General features: G+C 35.9%; 1 protein-coding gene across 2 annotated transcripts; it reads left to right on the top strand.

The window, feature by feature from the left end:
- Positions 1 to 1,698: 1,698 nt before the first annotated feature.
- On the top strand, positions 1,699 to 12,129 carry LOC131940081 (uncharacterized). Of its 2 annotated transcripts, none has more exons than XM_059298648.1 (7): positions 1,699 to 1,968; positions 3,068 to 3,137; positions 8,149 to 8,231; positions 8,927 to 8,993; positions 10,088 to 10,500; positions 10,835 to 10,963; positions 11,469 to 12,129. In XM_059298648.1, exons 2-7 carry the CDS (start codon positions 3,077 to 3,079, stop codon positions 11,940 to 11,942), a joined length of 1,227 nt encoding a protein of 408 aa, XP_059154631.1. In that variant the 5' UTR covers positions 1,699 to 1,968; positions 3,068 to 3,076; the 3' UTR covers positions 11,943 to 12,129. The 2 variants fall into 2 exon arrangements, with proteins under 2 accessions (XP_059154631.1, XP_059154632.1); XM_059298649.1 differs by having other exon boundaries at positions 1,701 to 1,968; positions 10,847 to 10,963.
- Positions 12,130 to 18,097: the final 5,968 nt, after the last annotated feature.

The raw sequence follows: 18,097 nt of genomic DNA, 5'->3' as shown, positions 1-18,097 counted from the left end.
ATATATCCTGGTTCTGGCTGCGTTCAGTGGGGTGGAAGATAAGCCTGGTCACAACCATAGGCCAGAGTGACCGAGTCCAGTGGGGTGGAAGATAAGCCTGGTCACAACCATAGGCCAGAGTGACCGATACGGTAATCAAACTGGTATCTAAGCCAGTAGTCGGAGTTTGCCGTGTTGAGGCCTGTCTGGCTAATGGGAGACACCTCCTGAGCCTGTGATTTTTTAGCACGTAGGAATTTCTTTCACAAAATGGTAAATGTAATGCTACTGAAGTTCAACAGTGTAAAATAAAGTATGGATCTCCCCTAAACTTTCTCGAATATTCAGTGGCGGAACTAGAACAAACTGGCCACCCCGCAAACATTTTTTTAGCCCCCCCCCCCATCTTTATATATAGGCCTATATATATATATATATATATATATATATATATATATATATATATATATATATATATATATATATATATATATATATATATATATACAAACACAAAATACATAGGGTACTCATTGCTGGCCTGTTCCGGTTTTGAAAAAAAAAAATTCAATTAAAACAAATTACAAAACCATGTCATGTGTTTAAGTGCATTAGTGTGTTTTGTGAAAATCATTTTCTTTTGCTATTAAATCTATTACCATTACTCGATCAAAAGATTATAAACCATGACATTTTGTATAAGTAATGGTTTCTCGTGGGGTCTACGACAAATTCCCGAAATACACTTGCCCGAATGCCGTTTGCCCGAAGGCCGATTACCCGAATGGACACTTGCCCGAATGCGACAAATGCCCGAATGGACACTTGCCCGAATGGGACAAATGCCCTAATGGGCAAATAATTGCATTTTAATTTGTTTAGTACAAATCTATTAAAATGAGCTTATGCGCACCCCTATTTGACTATTTAGAAAAGAGAAATAAGTCACGGAAGTGGTTTGAACGTTTAATAAGTTTGATTGTAGGAGAAAGAGGACTCGGCTTTCACAGTGGTTTAAAAACAAAGGGAAAAATAATATACAAGAACGTGGAGGTGGTGTCTATAGAATAAAGATAATCCAACCGCAACTACGGTAATCTTTTTACAAAACAACCATCAAGTCAAAACTGCAAGAAAATTATAAAAGGTTTAAACTATTAAAAAAATTATTATGGTCGGCTTTGGGCCCCTAAATGGCTTGCCCCCCCCCCCCCCACCCCCCCCCCCCACCCCGCATTGCGGGGTCTGGCGGCACTGTAGTTCCGCCCCTGCGTATATTATTATCTAACACTAAAGGGGAAGGCGTTCTATAAAAAATCACTCACAATTTCACAGAAACCAGAAAATACAATAATTTACTTATATATTACATTTCGTCTACTGGAGTATTAAAAGCTAACATCAAGCAATCTGAGAAATACTGTTGTAGTTTAAAGTTTGTTTCCTAGAATTGCAATAGTCTGTCAAAATATAGTTACTCAATGTTATAAATAAATATCTGTTGGATAAATTAATCTGTTTGTAAAGCTTAAGGAAAAGATGTATTCATAAGATCGCCATGACCTAACTGCAATAACTATAAGTAAAGGGGAAATGAAAACCGGACGAATAAGGATCCTGACCTAAACAAGAGCGTCTATTACTGTACGAATGAGAAATTATGCAGTACGGCAAGAGTGTTTCAAGTATTAGATGTCAACGACATGTTCATGTCTAGAGACAAGGAGCAAGTTATATAAGGTGAAGGTTGTAGTTTTTTCCCATGATGTGAGGGACAATTCGAGACTAGCTAGAACCAGGACACTGCACTTTTCTTGGAATCGCAAGGCAGGAAACGGATCTAAAGCTGATATCTTCATTGGCTGAATCTTTCCTCTATAAATGGTGTTTAGTGTATAAAAGCAAGACTTCTGCAAGCTTTCTTCATCATTCCAGAATAGCTTCGCATCTATTACAGTACAAATTTAAGAAGTTTCGAGCAAAAATTAAGTAAGTACCTTTAACTTTTAATCGAAACACAGACTTCCTCTACAGAAGTAGCAATCAGTGGCGTAGAGAGGGCGGGTGTCATCCAGTGCGGCGTAGTGACTCTACCCGGGGACAAACTTTCAATTTTCGATTTGCACACCCCCCCCCTCGAACTTTCGATTTGCACACCCCCCCCTTCAAATTTTTCTCGATGTATGTTACTATTTTTTGCCTAGTTGTCACCCCCCTAAATGGTGTCACCTGGTGCGTTCCACACCCCCGCCCCCCCACCCCTCGCTACGCCTCTGGTAGCAATGCTTATTTTCGTTGATTGATGTTGTGCAGTATTATCATCTTCACTGTACTGGCCTAAAACACACGAGGCAGATGACGCAGAGCTCATCTGTTTCAATGATCTCGACAAACAAGGAGATAGTGTGGTCAGCACTTTGTCCAGCCACCTTTACCCTTACGTAGGTCAGGTACCCATCCCACTTGGGTGGACTGAGGAACGCGCTAAGACTCTAGCCAGAGACTAGAACTCGCCTTAGCAGACGAACGCTCTGCCATTCAATGACGCCTTTCCATCAGCATTATATTTCTTATAATATTGACGTGTATTGGACGATCAATGATCATTCCTTAAAACAATGACTGGTACACTATAATTAGTCCATTAATCAAAATTGGTTGTAAATTGACTGTAAATTGGTGGCGATACGAATACTAACGACATCAGCACAATCATATTTGCTTAACATTATATATATATATATATATATATATATATATATATATATATATATATATATATATATATATATATATATATATAACTTGAAACAAAGTAAACAGTAGCAGCGGTTCTATCTAAGCAACAGTCTAGCAACTCAAACTATCAGAACCAACGGGCCATAGAAGACTAATGTGGCGATCTCTATATAGCAGTCAGTGTTTGATGGCACTCTTCTCTCAGATATTAACTCATTTCTTTTATCTTCAAGCTTAATAATGTCCAAAGCACTCAATCTGACCTCATATAATAATATTAAATGTGTTCTGTACTAAAACACATAGAACACGAGCATTGTATTTTATGTTAACGTAACATTTATTTCAGTCACTTGAAATGAACCCTCGCCGTGTTATTCTTGTTGTGGCGCTATTCATTAGCGTTAATGGAAATGAAGGTTAGTATGGAGAAAACGGATTTCTGTCTAAATAATATAGGATGTGGTATAACTAGAAAATTAATAATAGATTGGAATTTGGTAAGAAAAAAAAAACAATTATTGATTTTTTAAATTTTCTGAATGAAATACTTTGTCATAGACGAAGTAACCGAGTCGCTATGATTAATATGTAACTTATTATGGTTTTAATATTTCAACCCTTTGGAAGAATAACTTAATATTAAAGTGTTTATACTGTCTCTTTATATGTAATTAACGACTTTGTAAGGTTTATTGATAAAACTTAAAAATCAACGACACTGAACTACCTATTACTAATGTAACGTTTTTACTGCTCTCAAAATATGCTGTTCTATTGTAATATTCTTGCTTCTATCAAATGTAACGTTCTTCCTCTCTTCTATTTCTCACTCTCAGTCACAGTCACAGACGATGAAGAATGAAGAATAAGCCGTCTTCTGCAAATCTTTATTTGACTATCTTTCTTGAGCGGGAATTGTCTGTGTAGCGCGCATCTAACAAGACTATAGCGCCAATACGTGTGCTGCATAAATTACTGGCTAGGGCCGTCGTTTCTCCATCCCTTCTAAGGCTAACCCACCGGTTTATATACCCCACCCGCGAGCGTCTCGGATGACACCTTGCTCTTGGCACGAATTCTAACGCTTACCTGTGAAAATTTCTCCCGCTTTTGTGCTAACCGACCCCAAATAACCTTATATAAAAACTTAACGCGATCTCCTAAAATTCTAATAAGCTTATCTCTGAAACCACAGACAATTCCCTTTACAATGATACAAATTACAATAAACATCAATAAGTTGTTCTTCAACAATAATACTTCAAACATGCAAATATTGTAAAAATATCATCAAATACCCCTAATTAAAGTAGATTTCCATAATATCGGCTTGCTCCTAACTAACACTAAGATATTCTAATTAAAGATCAAGCTTGGCCTAATAGTTCTTCCAATTTTCATGCTATAATAACAACTATTTATTAAGATATGAATTTTTCTTCTTGCCCTACTAAGCACAATTGACTGATTTCTAACAAATTCACTACATTTGACCCTACCAAAGTTAAGAATTTTGTCCTCAAAATTGATTTAATTTATTAAAGGTTTTGTATATTCAACATCTTAAATCACATCTTCATAAATGTGATACATCATAAACATTCATTATAATTATCAAAATGCAACATAATGTTCAAATTAAAAAAACAACAACCAGAAACTGGCTCCATTGTAATATCGATTAACATGAAGTTATTATACAGTCTTGTTTTGCATTTGTAATGTCTACGTTCCTTCTGGTTAGATCTGTACATCTTATAATTTCAATGTTCCTGTGGTATGTTCACAGACCAACCCATAGCATAATTGTAATGGTTCTAAAGCTTCTATATTGGTCCTGGCACAAAGTTAAACTGTATCTACTTACATTTCGTTGGAATACATTCACATCCAGGAATGTAATGAAAAACACCCGATTTTACAAAAATTCACAAGGTATCTGAATAATCCAGATCATTATTTAAGAATTCACACGATATTTAAGTAATTTAGAACACTATTTTAAGAATTCACTCGGTATCCTAATAATCCAGAACACTATTTTAAGAATTCACACGGTATCCAGATAATCCAGAACAGTCTATACTTATCAATTTAACAGGCTCTATTTTTGTTAATCCAACAGTCGACGAGGTCGTTTGATTTCTCGTCGGGGTCTTGTATTTCCCCTTGCGTCGTTGTGTGTAGTAACAGTTAGTTTTGGCCTTGATTCATCAGCCCCGTGATCATCGCCTCTCTCTGACAGCTGATTCTCTGTGGCTTGACCTTCGTCGCCTGTCTCATCGTCCGTTCAGTATTCCGACAGTTGAGGTGAACCACCATCGGGATGAAGTTTGAGTTGTAAGTCAACGATCCATTTCGTTGGTTCCCGTTGGTGAAATGGTTTTAGTTTGTCGTGGTGCACGACTTTTGTCTTTTTGTCCTTGTTCTCTATCTCAAAGAGAAGGTCACTCAGTTTCCTTATGATGACGTATGGACCTTTTCAGTGTCTGGGAGCAAGCTTCCTACTCACGCCTACTTTCCTTGCCTCCTTTAGACACAACACTACATCTCCAACATTGTAGTCATTGGAGACAATGTTGAGGTCGTAGTATCTTTTGTTCCTCTAGTGTAGGCCTCCTGTCTTCTCGACAGGTTGTTGCCTAACTTGACATCTCTCGCAACAGTTCACCCAGTTGGTGACCTCATGTTTCATTCTAAACCAAAAATAATATTCTTGTACCTTGGCTAATGTGTTTTGAATGTCAACATGTCTGGCGCCCTTGTTATTGTGACACTTCTCTAGAACCTTAGACATTAGGAGATGTGGCACTATCACCTTTAGTTCTGTCTTCCGTTCTTTTGTCACCCACTTCCAACATAATATGCCATCTGCAAGTGTCAGTCTGTTAAAATTCAGCCAGTAATAGCGGAGTTCCCGGCCTTCTGCGGTTAACTCCCTCTGTTCAGGTCTCTGTTCGTTCTGTACCCAGGAAATACACTTCTTCAATATATGATCACCATTTTGTGCCTTCCGAATTTCCTGCTGGGAGAACAGTAGACCCTTCCGCAGATAGAATCGATCATGTTTCTGGTCTGTAATAGAAGCTTTCAATATTGCGGCAACTGGTGCCACTCTATGTGTATTTTGTGTGCTTCTTGGAACTGCGTCATTAAAGTTGTAGAAGTTGGACCGCCATCTTTGGTCTTCTACTTTGAACATCTTTTCTCTGCCTCTGGTCTGGGTTGGGACTCTTCTACCATTGAGGTATAAGCCCTTTTTAGCCGAAAATTGAAACTCATGTTTCATTAGGAAGTCCATCCCTAAGAAACCATCTTCGTCAATGTCAGCTATGACTGTTGTCCACTTTGTGACAACATTGCCAGCTCTCATATCTACTGTACATGTGTCTAGACAGTTTATTCTGTCGCCCCCTGCAGATTGCAGTGTGACCTTCTTGTCCATGGGTTTAAGTTTGTTTCTAATGGCTTGTGGTAACTTGTTGAAGGCTCTTGTGGACATAACAGTGACAGCAGCGCCCGTGTCTACCAGAAACATCATATTGTGTCTTGCTACCGTTACAGTCACCACTACTGAACACCCGGGGGCAACGCTACGGATTAAAATCTCTGTTGGCACGTCCACTTGCTTGTTGCTTGCCGCGGCTCTTACTTTCAGAAAGTTAAGGCCTAAAAGATTTTCGTCATTGTTATCTGTACCATTCTGTCGGATTTCATTTATTCTGGCTGTAGATTGGGTTGGCCGGGCTTGATAACTGTATGTATTGCCATTACTCGACATTCGTTGGTTAATCTCTTGATTTCGATGACTTCTAGGGCAATTCCTAGCCAAATGTCTACCCCCACACGTATAGCATCCCGAATCTCTGGGCCTGCGTTGATTACTTATGACCATCTCTTGTAGTCTTTTCACCTCCTGCTGTAGACTATCTAACTGGCTCTGCTCCTGCACCGAACACATTTTCGTTTTTGTTGTGCTGTCTCTAGCACTGAGGTATTCGTCCAGAATGTTTCTGGCCTCATCTGTGCTAACTGGGCGCTGGGCGGCAATGATACCTGCGAGGTGAGGATCTTGTAGCCCCTTGAGAAAATAGCGCAGTGCAACTGTTGCTTTAGTTGCTTGGTCAGCTGACGGGAAAGCCATGGCCGTCAGTCGTTTCACATCTGACGTGTATTCAGCGGTTGTCTCCCTTGCTGACATCTTTCTATTTTCTAACTGGGTCAGATGTGTAGCGGTGCCCACCCTGGTGTCAAATCTAGCGCTCAGTGCTGCGACAAACGTTCCAAGTGTTGCTCGGTCAACTTGAGTGAGTTCAAGAAATGCAAAGTTGGCCGCACTCCCCTCCAAACAAGCTGGTAGATGCAGTAGCTGTCTATCTTCATTCCAGCTGTTAATGCGAGATATCGCTTGAAACTTGTTCCAAAACACTTGGAATGGCGCTGACCAGTCGTATTGTGGTAACGCCTGGTTCATACTTAATGGTCGCTCATCTTGTCTAGCGATTCTGAGTTCTTTAATCGTTTCTTGCAGGCTTCTTATTTGAGCCTGTAGTTCAATATCTGCCATTTTTCTCTTCTGTACTAACTAGCCTGCTTTCAGTCTCTCTGGTTGCGTGTTAAAGATCGTTTCTTTCGCTGCCACCAAATGTAACGTTTTTAATGCTCTCAAAATATGCTGTTCTATTGTAATATTCTTGCTTCTATCAAATGTAACGTTCTTCTTCTCTTCTATTTCTCACTCTCAGTCACAGTCACAGACGATGAAGAATGAAGAATAAGCCGTCTTCTGCAAATCTTTATTTGACTATCTTTCTTGAGCGGGAATTGTCTGTGTAGCGCGCATCTAACAAGACTATAGCGCCAATACGTGTGCTGCATAAATTACTGGCTAGGGCCGTCGTTTCTCCATCCCTTCTAAGGCTAACCCACCGGTTTATATACCCCACCCGCGAGCGTCTCGGATGACACCTTGCTCTTGGCACGAATTCTAACGCTTACCTGTGAAAATTTCTCCCGCTTTTATGCTAACCGACCCCAAATAACCTTATATAAAAACTTAACGCGATCTCCTAAAATTCTAATAAGCTTATCTCTGAAACCACAGACAATTCCCTTTACAATGATACAAATTACAATAAACATCAATACGTTGTTCTTCAACAATAATACTTCAAACATGCAAATATTGTAAAAATATCATCAAATACACCTAATTAAAGTAGATTTCCATAATATCGGTTTGCTCCTAACTAACACTAAGATATTCTAATTAAAGATCAAGCTTGGCCTAATACTTCTTCCAATTTTCATGCTATAATAACAACTATTTATTAAGATATGAATTTTTCTTCTTGCCCTACTAAGCACAATTGACTGATTTCTAACAAATTCACTACACTAATTTTATTACAATCCATATTTTCACAGCATCTGAACTACAGCTGAATTCATCAGCTTCCATAATAGTACCGAAATTGAAACAGCCTCTCGATGTGATTTGCAAACTCGAGGTAAAATAATTATTTTGTAAATAGCAATGTTTTTGTTATATATATATATATATATATATATATATATATATATATATATATATATATATATATATATATATATATATATATATATATATATATATATATATATATATATATATATATATTAGCTCGCCCGTCCCCGCGCGTTGCCGCGGTCTCAGAAGAAAGTCTGATTAGTCACAGGATAGCCTGGGATAAATTGCATCAAGCCGGTTTACGGGCGGACGCGCCTGATTCAATTTAATTCAAACATACGTGATATCTTTTGAATTCCTTGAGATCTTTTGTCCTGATATCTTTTGTTTTCAGATCATTTGTCGGTAAGATATTTTGTCTGAGATGTTTTGTCTGAGATGATTTGTCTTTAGATCTTTTGTCCTGATATCTTTTGTCCTGAGACCATTTGTCCGTGAGATGTTTTGTCTGAGATCTTTTGTCTGAGATCATTTGTTCTTATATAATTTGTTATGGAACCCTTTTATTGTATGTTCTGTGTAAATGATATTGCAGTCTTAGAATAACTCTTCAGACTGGAAAGAGTCGTTTATACATTTTAAATATTCAAATTTAGAAATTTAAATCCGTCATAATGTTCGTATCATTGTATGCTTATCTGTTTATGGGCAAATATTAGGCTAATTTATATTCGAGATATACCAACAATTTTCCAGGCAACCGATCCTTTAAATTTAACCAAAGTTGATGCCAAAACTGTCACTTCAATAACTATAAGTCGAGGTAAGTCGCCTTAAAGATTTTTTCAAAACACTATTGACGTCATGAGGACTATTGCCAATCTCAATTATAATTACTGTGACAGCTAGCTAGACACCTATTGGAGTGTATACGTTTCAACATTTTTGTTACACACATAAATGTATTCCTTTTATAGCTATCCGTTTGATAATTAGATCTTGCGATTAGGACCTCCACTGATATTTGAGAAAAGCTTTTTCTGTATATGGCCGTAATTTATTGGCTTGTCAAGCTAACTTGAATAATATTAAAAGGGAAGGTTTTATTACACATTTCCTCATTTAGGTTAATTCTGAGATTCGCCGAACTTTATGATGTGCGTATTATATAAATTGATTTGCTTTTCATGTCGCTATTTGCAAGCTTTTATTTAACTTACTTATACTACCTCTGCCTTTCACGTGCATTTGTCTTTTGTCTGTATGGATAGAAGCTGGCGGGCGAAATTTCGACCACTTCTAACCTACCTATTTCTCAGAAACCTGACGTGGGTCAAGACCCGATGACAATGCAATCTGACAATGACATCATATCTCTTGGCTTATACAAAATATGAAAATGAGTGTAACCGATGGTTCCCAAACAGCTTTAATTTTTTAAAGTGTAACTATACTTTTATCGCTTGCCATACTTTTTTAAAGACTTTATTTAAAATTCAGTAAGATTACAAAAACTTTTTGAGCCCACTGTGGTCTCCATCTGTCCAGGACACGAAATGATTCCCACACAGCAGAAGTTTGTCTGTGATTGTGTCCCAGAATTTAAGTTAGTTCAATACTAGTTGAAGCAGTATAAGCCTACATTTAAATACTGCTCTATGTAGTTCAACACTTACAAACTTAATGGAAACCAATTGCACAATGGTGATCAAGTCGAGTTTTTTTACTATATGGAATTCATTCACAATTCTGTCAGTTCGTCCAATTCATACAGATGTACACAGCCTTTTCATCTTTAAAGTATAGATTAATGAAATATTAGTAATATTATAACTACTGTTTTTATAAGTGGTGGAAAACAAAAAGAAGTAGTAATATTACTATTTGCGATTAATATTACTATTTTTTTTATTTCAGAGAATGACGTGATTGCATCTATCTCTGCCTGCGGTCCAGTGAAGATCTACAGTGACCACCAGACAATCAGGGTTGAGGGTGAAGTGTCAGGTGACCATGGTTACCTTCAGCTCTACTGGTCCACTGCTAGCACGAAACAGGCTGGAAATTACACATGTAGTCTCTTCTTGGAAACAGGAAAACAAGCAACTATGTTGAAGAGACTCATTACCATTGAAAGCAGACAGACGACGCTAGAAGACCTGATAGATTTATTCATGGACATGAATAATAGGCTAGGCATTTCTGAATTAGAATTACGAAAGTGGAGTACTGATAAAGAAATGGCCAGCCAGTCATCGGTAGAAAAGCTTATGAATATGATCCTCAATGTTACCAAAAGGCAGGACGCTTCTGAAAAAGAGACTGAAAAGGTTAGTACTGGTGAAACAAATGGACAGCCAGACACTTCACAACTTTAACCAAAGAATAGATAGAACTATCACAATTTTAGACAACAACATTTTGAACATTTTACATTAGTATTTATAGGGTAAAGTACATTAAGGTTATGATAAATTTAAATATGCCTTACAAAATACATTATTATTACAAAATACATTTGGTCAAATGTATATTTCGTAATTAAAATGTGGTTAGAATCTTATAAATTGACTATATATGTTTATTCTTTATTAAAAAATTACTACGAATTTAATAGTCAACTGGTTCTTTTAGAATGTAGTCTACCTTTTAAATTAATTTCAGCTTAAACCAAAGGCTTCTAAGGAATGGACGCTGGCGTTTCGTGGTACAGCATACATAGGAAAATCTGTTTACGCAGCCTATAAGAACGGTACTGGGATCCCAAGTGAGGTGGAACCCGGATGTAAGCAGGTGAGTTGTCTAAACTCTTTATTCGTATCGAGATACAGAGTAGACGTGGTAATAATAGCTTGCCGAAATTATTATAAAAAGCATCGTTTGTTTTTTTTTTTGCTGTATTTAACCATTGCAAATAAGTTCAGAACTGACATTTCGATGTCTGAAGAAAGTCTGATCAGTCACAGGATAGCCTGGGACAAATTGCATCAAGCCGGTTTACGGGCGGACGCGCCTGATTCAATTTAATTCAAACAAACGTGACACCATATGCATTCCTTGAGATCTTTTGTCCTGATAGTTTTTGTTTTCAGATCATTTGTCAGTAAACATTTAAAATATTGCATATAAACAATATTTAATTGTAGTATAGCACAAAAATCGCAATTTAATTTGAAGCTGAAAATTTCAGAAGTATTAAAAAATATAATGTTCACTTCATTTAATGAAACAAAATAATGGCTTGTTATAGAGAGTTTTTTAAATTAAGATTGTGAATTATTAAATTTTTGTTGCATAGGTCGCAAGCCCATTACCCTGCAACAACCACTACAGGAACTCAGAAGTCTTCGACAACTGGGACAGAGTTAAGGAGGTCGCCTTCGTCGTGTACTCAAACTACACCAGAGTGGGCGACATTTTGTTTGACGGTCAAGACTCTACCTCCATCAGCTGGTTCAACAAGTCCAGAGTTCTGTTCACCACTTGGAAACAAATCAAGACAGACTTCACTAACTTCTTTTCCATTGAAGGTAATAACGTGCCGGAAAATCACAGGGCGTTTTTTATCAACAGTAACTACAATGGATGTCCAGGAGACAAAGGCTGGTTCGTCGCCGTGGACAGCGCCAACAGTTATTGCCCATGGGAAAAGTTCAAATCGTTTCCGGTTTTCAAATATTCCAGGCAGAATGGACCTCAGAACTGGACCAACGGCGATGTGGCTATTGCTGACATGTTTGCCGTCTTCGTTAAATACTACAGCACAGCTTAATGTGCTAAAATTTAAATTACGACACTGAATAATGTAGTATCTATAACTACTAAAACAGTGTCGCTATGTAATGTCTACTCGGAGAAATTAAGATGGATACATCAGGTGTTATATGCGTGCCTGATTGTCTCTGATATTTCTATTACCACTTTAACTATATTACCAATAAAGAATTTATTTACTTCAATTTTCTGTGCGTTAAATGAATAGAAGTTAAGTCTTCGTTATATACCAAAGATTAAACTCCATCTTCTTATGTATCAGACAAGTTCTTTCGTAAAGAATAATATGGGACTATATGTTGCGATTTATAACATAGTGTATACTAACTTTTTACAATGACATAGTATATGTATCTATATGTACGTATTTTGAACCAACTAAACACCCTACGTCTTCCCAACATCAAATCTTAAACTTCCTGTTAAATTGAACTTCCTGTTTAAATTATTATTTTTCGTGTCATACCTTCGACTCACGACTTAGTAATGTCTTTAAATATTAATGAGTGAACAAAACTAATAGTCCATTATTTACTTAATGAAGTGTAAATGAAAATATGAAAAAAATAAAAATAAATAACAAACGTTCTGTGCCACAATGAAATTATTTATAAGAACACGCAACGCCAATTACACAACTTTGGATAACCGCACACTTAAGTTTTCGTGCAATCAAAGGTATATCAAGCACACAGCACACTAAGATTTCTCATTTGCTTCTGCTCAAAGAACATCCTTATTTAATTATACTGTTTAAGAAAACAGTTTTCACACAATACAAAGAACTTAAAAGATATTTTATATTATTTTAACTAGCAAAGCTGTCGCACAACGTTAAAATATATTAAAAAGTGTGAAAACGTGTTAAATTGAATATTTTTTAACATATTAGCTCTTATGTATAACGTAAAGACATATTTTATGAAACACTATTCAAAGAACTTAAAAAGATCTTTTATTTCTTTTATATTATTTTTAAGTAGCCAAACTTGCACACAAGGTTAAAACGATTAAGTAGGAATAATCCCTAACATAGGATAATATTAATTCTCAATTGTTTTTAGAAATTTTAATGAAAGAACTTAATAGATCTTTCATATCTGTGATTCTTGCTTTTAATTAGTCAAAGTGCGCTTACGTTGAAACTTTTAACGTTTAAACATGAATTTTAGTTAGAATCATCCCTGACTTATTAAAATCTTGTTAGGTCTTAAATACAAGATAATAGTCAATATTGTAAAAGCAACAAGTCATTTACATTACCTTTCTCAAACCATACAGATAACTTGTCTCAAATAGGTAAAACTCTTAACTAAAATAACTTTTTAAAAAAAAACCAACTAGTGGTTGTACTAGCTAATTGTTACTATGGCATAACTTAGCAACCAAAAAACATAGTTTACAATAATAAAATCTTGCGTTTACATTATGTAAATTAAATAACTTTTCTTTCTTCGTAATTTCCCTACATTTTTAATAAAACTCAGGTTTGAAAAAACGAACTGAAATCTGACGCCTAATAGAATATGTGTCTAACATGTTTGATCAGGCGACTGGTGCTCACGATCCAAGGAAAATATACCCTGTGGAATACGTGAAAAAAACGGAGATTTACTTTAAAATACATGACAGCCAGTACTCAAAAAGTTATGGAGGGTTTCTTTCACCATATGTAGTTTATATATGCAGATTGTTACTTCAAGCTTTATAGGGTTTGATACATCAAATGGATATATGGGGGTTAGTTATATTGAATAGAAATATGCGGCTTTGTTAAATTAATAAATATTTGACAGATAAACTAAAGAGACTGCTTGTTTGTTACATCTTATGGAAATACGCGAGTCAGGTAAAGTAAAGAAGCCTCTTCAGATTTCTTCACTCCGGCATATGAATGGATGATGTTCTTCTTCTTCTTCTTCGTTCTTAATTATTAGTGTTGAAGGAGATCGAGATTTATCTGCCAGTGGGTTTTGAACTTGAGGACTTTGTTCGAATTTTATCAACCATGAGCTTTTTTTGTTTGCCGACTCGACCACGCCTCCGACAAAATTAAGCGTTACGTGTCAACTGGTTATGCGCCATTGAGGCCATTGACTCCGATTTCAGCCTGCTTTTCTTTTTGGATTTGCTTCCATAGCCTTTGTCCAACCAAGAACAATCTACAAGGCAGCAGTTGTTTAATTTTGGAGTTGTCTCTCCTAGAAGAGTGGCTGTCCCCAGCTAACGAGCCTCATCTGCCCGAGGGTTCGAACTCGAGACTTTTCGGTTTAGCAACCATGAGCTTTACCGACTCGACCACGCCGACCCCCAATGGATGATGTGGTCAGCACTTTGTCCAGTCTTATTTATTTTCCTTACCTTGAGTTAGGTACCCGTCAGAGCTGGGTGGACTCAGGGACGTTCTACTGACTTGAACACTGATTCGAGCTTGAGATTTTCGGGTTAGCAGTCTAGCGCTCTACCTCTAAGCCACGCAGATCCATGGGTTGGTTAAATTTAATGGATGTATGCGGGTTGGTTAAATCTAATGGACATATGCGGGTTGGTTAAATTTATTGGATATATGCGGGTATGTGAACTCTAATGGATGTAGGCGGTTAAATCAAATAAATGTATGTCGGTTAGTTAAATCAAATGCGTGTTTGCAACATTAGGATAATGTCTAAAATGTTATCGTTTACCCATACTGAAAGTAAAATGTTATCGTTAACCCATACTGAAAGTAAAATGTTATCGTTTACCCAAATTGAAAGTAAAATGTTTATTGTTTACCCATACTGAAAGTAAAATGTTATCGATTACCCATACTGAAGTAAAATGCTATTTATTACGTTTTTGTGTTTATTGCTTTGGGTAATATCTGTCTATGTATAATGATAGCAGTTCTCTGAATATATAACGTTACATATAGCCAAATCTATCACATACCTGAATTGCGGCATCGTTCGAGTACTCATGGCAATGTCCTAATGCTGCCTGGCATGAATTATATTCTTCATCCGAATATTTTTTAGGAAATTCCGTCCACTCTGTCTATATATGTATATATATATATATATATATATATATATATATATATATATATATATATATATATATATATATATATATATATATATATATATAAGCAATATAAACAGAAAGTAAAATATCACTTTCTGTTTATATTGCTATTTCAGTTACAACGCCAGTTTCCACACCCACTAAAAAATTGTTATAATACTTGTTCATGAAATGTCATCCACCTAGTTGTAACGGTACTCAAGTTATCGTGTTTACTTACATAATGACATACACACATACATATACCCAGTTTTTCGGACTCGATAACGCATAAAACGCCAACATTTTGAGCAATCTGTATTCATAATTTTTGCCCGATTAAAATAAGTCCCCTATACTCCGTATGTGATGACGTACTGAGGTGTAAAACGGTGAAAACTATCAAAATTGCATGTTATTTTTGTGCACGATTTCAATATTTCCTCTATTCTCTGTATACGAGAAAGTAATAAACCGGGAGTGTTCTCCCCTAAACTTTCTCGAATATTCTTATATAACACTACGTGGGATGGCAACTCGGAATATAGACATGATTTTTAATTACTTAAACTTTAAAAAAAAAAGAATAGAATCTCGTAGAAAAAAAGAATTGCGCACCAAGCGAACGCTAAAACAAATAGTGCATAATATTGCGGAATATTATTAGTACTGTATAAATTTACGTGCGTTTTTTGAGAAATCGGAAATAGCTTAAATTACTACTTCCGTTCAACGGAAATAACTCAAAATTTTATTGAATGTAGAGGATTAGATCTTTTACTTACATATGAAATTTCATTTATCTTTCTAAAATAATACTCAAGTTATAGGCTTTTGAAAAATTTAAAGTAGAAAAAGTACCACTTCCGGTTATTGGAAATCGCTCAAAAGTTGATGCGGATCTACGATTTTGATCAAATACTTATAAATGAAATTTCATCAGCCTAGCTGTAACGGTACTCAAGTTATCGTGTTTACAGACACACAGACACACAGACACAAAGACTCACAGACAGATACACACACATACACACAGACATATGAACAAGATTGCAAAATTATGTTTTTCCTACTCAGGGAGGCGTAAAACGTCGAGATTTGTAAAAATCTCGATTTTTTTTATTGCACGATTACAAGAATTTCTCTATACTTCGTCTATACGAGCAAGTAAATAAACCCCTGAACTTTCTCGAATATTCTTATATTAAAAAAAACAGGGGATGGGAACTCGGGATATAGACATGAATTTTAATTCATTTTAAATACTTAAACTTTGTAAAATAGAATAGAATCTCGTAGAAAAAGAATTACACACCAGTGAACCCAAATAAATTGTGCATACTGGTGCGCAATATTTTAGTCTAATATATAAAGTTCAATTCTGTATGTTTATATGTTTGTAATGGCACCCCGTCAAAAGAGCGCACGACAAAAGAGCGCCGACATAAGAGCGCAGACAAAAGAGCGCCGACATAAGAGCGCCGACATAAGAGCGCACTAATTTCCCGACAAAAGAGCGCCGACATTAGAGCGCAAACTAAAGATCGAAAAACGATATTTAATAAATAGGAACAAGAAAATTAACTCAGATCAGAAGGCATCGTTTGATGTTAACTCTTTATTGTTTCATTAAAAAACTAATTGTTCAGTTTCTTTAACTAAAATACTGATATAATCAACGTGAAGTCCAATTATTCAAAACTCAATCTAATAACACATACAAAGATTTTAAATGTTAGGCCTTAAGTGAGAATATAAACTGAAATGAAATGTAACAAAATGAAAATAAGTTCAAATTAATAAAAAGTTTCTTTATAGTTGCATTTATATTGCTAAGTAGGTAGTCCATCATTGAATCATTAGCATAGGTTGAAGCAATCGTCTGCAATCTTCGGTTCAGCTGAACATATTTGTTCTTTGAAGCTTCTGGTTGATTATCTCCAGTTAGATTACGTTCCAGTTCCTCGACGGTTTCTCCTTTGCCTCCCAATAATCTAACATTGGCATAATTTCTGCAGGACTAGCTTCTACCAAATGCTCGAATGCAGTACAGACATCATTTGCAGGAACAAAACTTAAGGCAAGCAGCATCTTCACTGTCATTCGACATCTGTAGCCTACGACCAATATAATAACCTTCCATTTCTGTGATTCGATCTTCTCCTTGTTACTTGGGTTAGAAATATTTTCAAAATGCATTCATAACATAATTAAAAATAATATACAAATAAACACGTCGTTTTATCGTACCGCCGATTGTTTAATTAAAACAAGTGTTAACCATGTCATATTCATTTAGCGTTTTTTTTTAATTGGCTGCGCTCTTATGTCGGCGCTCTTATGTCTGCGCTCTTATGTCGGCGCTCTTATGTCGGCGCTCTTTTGTCTGCGCTCTTATGTTTGCGCTCTTTTGTCGTGCGCTCTTTTGACGGGTCACCGTTTGTAATCGAGGATTACAAAGGAATATAAGAAATAACAAAAAAAGATACCTCGATGGATTCAAGTGTTAGATTATTAAAGTGCTCATGGTCTAAATTTATGAGTTAAAAAATTAATACTGAAAGTGTTGGGAAATAATTTTCATTTTTCAAACAATAATTGTCGGCATGTTCATTAAACACAATTTTAAAAAATATCATCTTTTTACAAAAATTCTAATTATGTCTGAAAATTATTTATATTTAGTCCTTTAACATTTACTTCCCTTTAATAAATTAGAAAACACAATTACTTCCCTATATAAAACATTGCAATAGTGGAAAAGAATTTACTTTTTATTACTTTGTTTTGGTGTTGGGAAAAAAATTACATAATTAGCGGGTACTGATCAAGTGCAAATGTTGTAGGTATTTTTATACTGCCTTTTATTTATTCTATACACTGAACTTACTGTTTACTAATTATTTTTTATAAATCAATAACAGTTAATAAGCCAGGTCCTACATGTCCTATATGTTTATTTCTTTCCGTTTACGGATAAGATTGGAGTATTATATTTGTCCTCTGGCGCCCAGACAGGGTGCTATTTGGGGCCCCGGGCCTCCCGTGTTCGGTTTAGCGCCTAATTTTGTTTCAGTGAGTGCAAAAGTTGGGGTATTATAGTCGTTT

This window comes from Physella acuta, unplaced genomic scaffold (assembly GCF_028476545.2).
Source record: "Physella acuta isolate Inbredline_101_S28 unplaced genomic scaffold, ASM2847654v3 ptg000308l, whole genome shotgun sequence".
NCBI lineage: Eukaryota > Metazoa > Mollusca > Gastropoda > Physidae > Physella > Physella acuta.
Note: the sequence above shows the minus strand (reverse complement) of the source record. Positions and strands in the feature narration are given on the sequence as shown.

Excerpts from the sequence above, each read along its gene's own strand:
- LOC131940081 (XM_059298648.1), top strand. The coding sequence starts at position 3,077 with ATGAACCCTCGCCGTGTTATTCTTGTTGTGGCGCTATTCATTAGCGTT. Across the intron at positions 3,138-8,148 it reads TAGCGTTAATGGAAATGAAG|CATCTGAACTACAGCTGAAT; the intron begins GTTAGTATGGAG and ends ATATTTTCACAG. Across the intron at positions 8,994-10,087 it reads TTCAATAACTATAAGTCGAG|AGAATGACGTGATTGCATCT; the intron begins GTAAGTCGCCTT and ends TTTTTATTTCAG.